Source organism: Nelumbo nucifera, chromosome 1 (assembly GCF_055504915.1).
Source record: "Nelumbo nucifera cultivar China Antique chromosome 1, China Antique-T2T, whole genome shotgun sequence".
In the NCBI taxonomy this organism is placed as follows: domain Eukaryota; kingdom Viridiplantae; phylum Streptophyta; class Magnoliopsida; order Proteales; family Nelumbonaceae; genus Nelumbo; species Nelumbo nucifera.
The window spans coordinates 155,751,358-155,758,340 of NC_142649.1; the positions used below are offsets into that span (position 1 = coordinate 155,751,358).

At 35.5% G+C, this 6,983-nt stretch overlaps 1 protein-coding gene across 5 annotated transcripts in view; it reads left to right on the forward strand.

Annotated features, from left to right (window-relative positions):
• Window positions 1-3,033, forward strand: part of LOC104602746 (uncharacterized) — a 74,760-nt gene extending 71,727 nt beyond the window's left edge. For 3 of the 5 annotated variants that reach the window (XM_088894811.1, XM_088894813.1, XM_088894814.1), the window contains 4 exons: window positions 1,547-1,595; window positions 1,727-1,864; window positions 2,057-2,176; window positions 2,665-3,033. In XM_088894811.1, coding sequence (XP_088750937.1) covers window positions 1,547-1,595; window positions 1,727-1,864; window positions 2,057-2,176; window positions 2,665-2,824 — 467 coding nt within the window. In that variant the 3' untranslated portion in view covers window positions 2,825-3,033. The remainder of the gene's footprint in view (window positions 1-1,546; window positions 1,596-1,726; window positions 1,865-2,056; window positions 2,177-2,664) is intronic. The other 2 variants (XM_010266535.3, XM_010266537.2) reach the window with 1 other exon arrangement.
• The last annotated feature ends 3,950 nt before the right edge of the window (window positions 3,034-6,983 follow it).

Below are 6,983 nucleotides of genomic sequence, written 5' to 3' on the forward strand. Positions count from 1 at the left end.
CCTTGAAGGCATCAACACAGGTGACCTACTTCAAAGAAAAATACGCAATAGATGTTTATCTCCACACTAGTGTGTTTTATGCAAAGCTGCTGGTGAGTCTGGGTACCACTTACTAATATCTTGTGTTTTGGCAAAAAATATTTGGGATTGGTTTGCTTCTTTTTTTGGGTGCAGGTGGACACCTCCAACTAGTCTACAAAGCTTGTTTTCCTCTTCACCTTTTGAATGTTCAACGAAAAGATCAAGAATTATGTGGAGATGCGTGAGAGCTGCTGTTTGTTGGACATTATGGGAGGAAAGAAATGCAAGGATCTTCTCGGAAAAAGGAGAGAGGCTTGGAAAATATGGTAGAGTTGATTCATATGAGTAATACACTGGCTGAAGACTATGAAGGAGTTTACAGATTTTTCAACAAACGATTTGCTAAGAAAGTGGAAAGATGTTGCTAGCTCAGTTTCAAGGAAGAAGACTTTGATTTTCATGTGGAACCCTCCACCTCCTGGTTTTAACAAACTAAATTTTGATGGCAGTAGCATGGGGAATCCAGGGCCTTCGGGTATTGGGGGAGTCCTAAGGGATGAGAGAGGTAATGTAATAGCTTTGTTCTCTAGTCTAATTGGAGTGGGAGACTCCTTGAGGGCTGAGGTGTTAGCAATGTTGGAAGGGGTGCAAAGGGCCAAAGAAGTTAAAGTTAAGAAACTGATTATAGAAGGAGACTCTGCGGTTGTTGTGGATTGGCTGAAAGAAGACACTTCCAAGATGTGGAGCTACAGCAATGAGAAAAGAAAATTCAAGTGGTTGATTAAGGATATGGAAGTCCTATGTACTTGGGTTAAAAGAAGTGCTAATTCCTTATGGATTGGCTAGGCAAGGAGTTCTTGGAAATTCTGGGTTTTGAGATCAATTGTAGGGTTCTGAGTGTTTAAATCAGATGTATCTCTATTCTGGGGAGTTAAGAATCTTTAGCTCCTCTTCCCTGTAACTTTCTTCCATTAATTAATGAATTCTGTGGTTATTGATCAAAAAATAAAAATAAAAATAAAGCATGGAAAACTATGTAATCAGTTAGTATCCATTGGAAGCCTGAATTTTCATATAATGCTCCTGAATTCTATACAGATTAATCTTGTAAAATGATACCTTGTTTATTAAGGGGAATGGCAGTTTGGATCCACTGAGAAGGTGTTAAGAAGATCAAATGGTTATTGTGGGAAATGACAGTAACATTTCTATGGGTTCCAAGGGAAGTTAATGGGCTTTATCTAGGCAAGGGGTTGATAGGGAGCAGATGTATTGGACTCAATTTAATATCCGTACTCTTGAGGTGATTTTACCCCTTTGAATCCACATTGTACATTTTTGTTTATATTAATGAAATCATACCTTGTTAATTATCACAAAAAAAAAATTGTAGAGATTAATCCTTAATCTTTAGCTCCTCTAACAAATAAAATAATCTACACATGGATGATTTGTTCCTGGAAATTTAATTTATATTTTGCTTGATATATTTCATCAGCAAATGAAATTACATTTTATTTCACAGAGGAGGTCCTGCAGGGTGTTGCTGCTGGTATTGATCTCTTTGACTCTACGTATGTTTCCCAGTTCACCATATTATGATTTAACTTTCTGGTCTTTTTTTTTTTTTTGTTTTTTGGTAGTCAAACTTTCTCTGTCTTCACCATGATTTTAACTAGCCTTGACATCATTGTGAATATCACAGGTATATTTACCATCTTACGCTTGGTGGTTTTGCATTGACATTCCAAATGGATAGAAGTAAGGAACATGTCCCCAGTTACCAGCTAAGCAAAATAGGTAGTGACAATGCAAAGATAAACTTGCGAGCAACAATTTACAGGTGATTGATTGTATCTACTTCTGTTTACTTCCTAAGCAGTTGTAAAATTCTGGTAGGGCTATTTTGGCATAGGTTTAGTGATGACCACCCGAAGGGAAGTTGTTTCAAGATTGCAAGCCATTGTTAATTTGTTATCATGATGATTATAATTTTTCAATCTAAACCTTTTGTTTTTTTCCCTTTATTACTCAGGAAGGATACATCTCCCATTGTCGATGGCTGTAGCTGTTACACATGCCAAAATCACACAAGAGCATACATCAATCACCTGCTGAATGTTCATGAAATGCTTGCACAAATTCTTCTAGAGATGTAATGGTTCTATTGCCATTTTCTTCTTTTTAATTTCTTTATCTGTACTCTTTGATAGGGTGCTCCATGGGCTCTTTTTTGAAACTGAACCGGTATCATCAGTTTTTGGATAATCGTGAACCGAAACCAATCGATTAACTGGTTGATTGTTTGGTTTTTGACTGGTTCAGTTCTTTGGTTTCTCGGTTTTTTATATTTACAATATAAATATATATTGTAAATATATAATATATTATAAACATATAATATATTATAAATATGTATATTATATTACAAATACTGCAAATATATATAAGTATTATAAATATAATATATATTTATATATAATGCATATACATTTGTTGATTTTTCTTTTAGGCTAACCGAAATTGAACTAATCAGTTCAGTTAACTGGATTTTTCGGTTTGGTTTCCTCGGTTTGATTTGTTTTTTTTTTTTCCGGTTTTTGTTGAGCACCCCCTGCACCCCTACTCTTTGGTGTCTCTCAGAGATACAAGCTTTATTTGTTGCAGTCACAACACTCACCATTATCTGGGCTTCTTCCGGTTGATAAGAGAAGCCATCAAGGAAGGCAAGTTTGAGCTGTTCTGTCAAAAATTTATCCAAACTAGGAGGGGACATTTAGTGGAAGCTGCTGTATGTGCCTGATTAAAATTAACCCAGTTGTCAGAAGACAAAATGTTGGTGCAAACTTTCATTTATTTTACCATAGTGATATTGCGATGCATATGTGATGCATGTGCCTGCTAATGGATGGTCTAACTTGGGGTTCTCCAATGTACACAAACAATTCATTAGATGATTCATTGTATCAAATTTTATATAATCAAATGTGATAGATCGGATAGTTAGACATACGAGGTAGCTCTTTCCTTAATGGGTGCTACATGAATTTTGGTTGGCGATTCCATTCTGTTTAAATGCCATACCCATCGTTAAATTGTGTTTAAGTAATTTTTTATTACTTAAACCGATGTCTTTTTTGATTTATCCCTAGCTATTTTAGCCCCTAAAATTTGCAATAGATCATTTTTTGAGTTCTGGCGTGCTGCGCATGGTCTTTTATAGATAGATAGGTTCTGCACTTCCATTGTGTTTTCACCTTTGTTTAAATGGTTGATCCTTTACCAGATCTAGTTTGGAAAGAATTTCTCTAGTAATTGTTTGCATATTACTATTATCATTCTAGTTTGTTTTTTTCCTTTTTTTTTTTTGTGTGTGGTGTGAACTGTGAAGTCAACTACCGTTACTGCTGATTGCTGAAGACTATGGGAGTTGTGGCCTTTCCTATCCATAACTGAGTATATACCGCATGCATTTGTTAATGTCAAGGTGTAAGCGGTCATTCTACTCAGGTTGGGGCTTTGTTTTTTAGGCTCCATTTGGAAGGAGTACAAATACAAATATGTACTATGCAAATACATACAAAATAATACAAAATATAAGGTTTTGTGCTCTACATATTTGTATTTGTACTCATTCCAAACTGAGCTTTGCTGAAAAAAAAAAGGTTATATTGGGTTGTAATCACAAGAGTGCAAGTAATTTGGTATAATTTACTAGTTATTTGATCCATGAAAACATTTTGATAACCCAAACCCTTCTGGCACATCAAAATGCAAAACCCTCTCTGACTTTACCCTCTCCACATTCAAGGATAGGGGGCAGGTTGGGTTAGAATTCACATCTAATGTCTTATTATTTATTGTTATATATAAGCAATAAATAAGTAAAATAACACAAACAATCAACAAATTTCTCAATTATTTTAATTATCCTTCACATAAAATTCAAAACCTAATACATAAAGTTTATATGCTTTCCAACAATATGTAGGTCGGGGAGGGTTGGGTTTAGAATCCCACTCCATACTTACACGGGTTGTAGAATCCCAAGACCCATTGTAGCCCAAAATCTATCATTCAAGCCAAAAAAAAAAAAAAACACACTACCGGGAAAGGTAGAGTGGGTACCCACTAGTTAGGGTAGAAATTGCCATGTATGACTTTATATTTTGATTTTAGGGAGACATCCTAATAATGGTATAAAGTGGAATGATCATGATATACATTGATAGTGCTGAAAGTGTAAGGGCATTTATGTCCTTTCATGTATTTTTTATTTGGGCACCTATTCAAGGGCCAATTTGTAATTCAAGGGTGCCTATTCAAGGGCCCATTTGTAATTTTCTTCTTCTTCTTCTTCTTTCTGAATACTTTAACTTGGTATTAGAGCATCGAAAGATCAATGAGAGCATCAATTGTTGGTCATGACTCATAGACAAACTTGTTAACGTCAGTAGCCCGTACAGTCAGCAGCGTCCATTTGTGTTTTTGATATTGACACGCCTCGTTTTTATAGGAATTTTAATATAGCTTTCATGGAGGTTTGAAGTTGTTTTACATTTTTCTTGGATTTTTTAGATGAAAATTGGCGAAAAATCCAGATTTGGAGTTTAGGGCTTGCATGCTCGCATGGTGAGTTGGTTTCTGTTAAATCAACTTGTGTTTGAATTGTGGTAAATTTTTGAGACTACAGGAAGTAGTCTCAGATTTTTTGGAGCCCTAAAACTTTTTTGGGAATTTTTTCTTCCCTTATTTTGCTACCCGCACCTTTTTCCCTTGTTTTATTGTTGTAGCCCATGTTTAACCTTAAGGGAAAGGTGTTTGGGTGTTTAGCTAGTGTTGTGCACATACCTACCTATGTCTTCCTGGGAAGTAACAACAATGTTGGAAGGTAGACTACTATTGTAAAACTTGATGGAACAAATTTTCTTGAATGGTCTCAATTAGCTAAGCTTACAATCAAAGGAAGAGGTAAGGTTGGGTTTATTACTAGCAAGGAAGCTAAGCAAAAGCCTGAAAATCCAAATTATTCCAAATAGGACCAGGATAATTTGTTGGTTATGTCATGGCTTATATGTTCTATGTAGCCTCACATCGCCTGTTCATTCCAACAGCTAAGGACCTTTGGGATAGGTTAACTTCAACTTATTCTCAAGTGAAGAATAGGGGTAGAAATCAGTGGCCATGTATTTCTCTTCCTTACAATTAGTTTAGGAAGAAACGGATCATTTAGAAGCTTTGGAGTGGAAGGATCCTTTTGATGTTGAACAATATAAGAAGTGCATTGAGAAAAACTGAGTTTTTGATTTTCTTGCTAGACTGAATGCTGATTATGACTTCACTAGGTGACACATCATTAGTGTTGATATTTTGTCACTCTCCATAGTATATTCTCTGGTGCAAAATGAAGAGAGTAAGAGGACTGCTATAATGCAAGTTCCTGTCAATGTGCACACAACTCTTGTGTCCACAAAAACCAAACAGAGTTCTGGTAAAACCTGAAGAGGTAGTTTGTAAATATTGCAAGAAGCCAAAGCGCACCAAGGATAGGTGTTGGAAACTAAATCCCCGCCTAAAACCTGAAAAGTTTAAAACTAGAAAGAAGGTAAATACTCATGTTGCTACAACTAGTCATGATTCTCATACTCACATGCTTGAGGTAAATTCTTCTACTCAAGCATCTATTCATGACACCTCTGATGTGATGGAAAAATTGAGAGGCATCTTACTCCATTTTGAAAAGAACGGGTTGCCTACATCTATTGGTTCACATAGACCTTCTAGTGCCTTTGTAAAATCAGGTACTGCACTTGCATGGCATGCCTCATCATTTAGCTCTTGGATAATTAACACAGGAGCCAATGATCATATGACCAGTTTGCCTTCCTACTTTACCACTTATAAACTTTTTCCAAGGAAAGGTAAAATTACCGTTGCTCATAGGAATGGCAACAGGTAGGGTACCCGTGCAGATTGCCCTACTTATTCCTAAACCCGCTTATGTATCCCTGGTTTCAAACCCGTCTAACTTTTCCTCTCAATTTCCCAAACCCGTCCTGACCCGCCCCACCCGTTAAATCCCTTGACCAATTATTTTCTACTAAGAAAAGTTTTTAATGCTTATAGTGTGACTTGAACCTAGATCACTTAATGATAGCACCAAATCTCTTAGCACTAATTTAAGCCACTAAGCCATCTCACCTTTTGTGTTATTTAATGAAATAAAATAGATGTTATTAACGTTTGTGTTCATTAAAACAATCAATACATATATATGATTAAAAATTCCAACTAAAAAATTAAAAGAAATACTATTTAAAATTAGCATTTTATAACTAAATGAAATAAACAATCTATCAAATCAAAATTTACATCAAATGATGATTTAATCCCAAGAAATTTATACAAATAAAATACTAATAATAGAATAATTATCTTAGTACTTAAAATTTATAAGTTTGTGCATGATATATAATATAATAGGTTTATATTTATGCATCTCAAGTATCGGGTATCGGATACCCTAAAGTCAAAACCCAAACCCGTCCCAAACCCGTCCCAAACCCTATAGGGTTTTGATAAACGGGTCCTGTTAGGGTCGGGACGGGTCAGATACCCGAAAATTCCTGCAAAATTTCCATCCCTGGTTGCCAATGGATCTCAGACCCCAATCTAGGGTTTAGGTGAAGTTAAACTTACTAAACCTTTCTCTAAAATCTATTCTCCATATCCCACAACTGCATATAAATCTCTTATTTGTTAGCTCACTTACAAAGTCTCATAATTGTTCTATAACCTTCTTTTCATCTTATTGTGCCTTTCAAGATTTGAGTATAAGGAAGACGATTGGCAGTGGACATGATGCCGATGGAATTTATCTTCTTAATCTATCTCCAAAGTTAGGGTTAATGTGTCAATTTGAGTCCTATCGTGACGAGAAAAGAGGTTAATTGAAATTATGG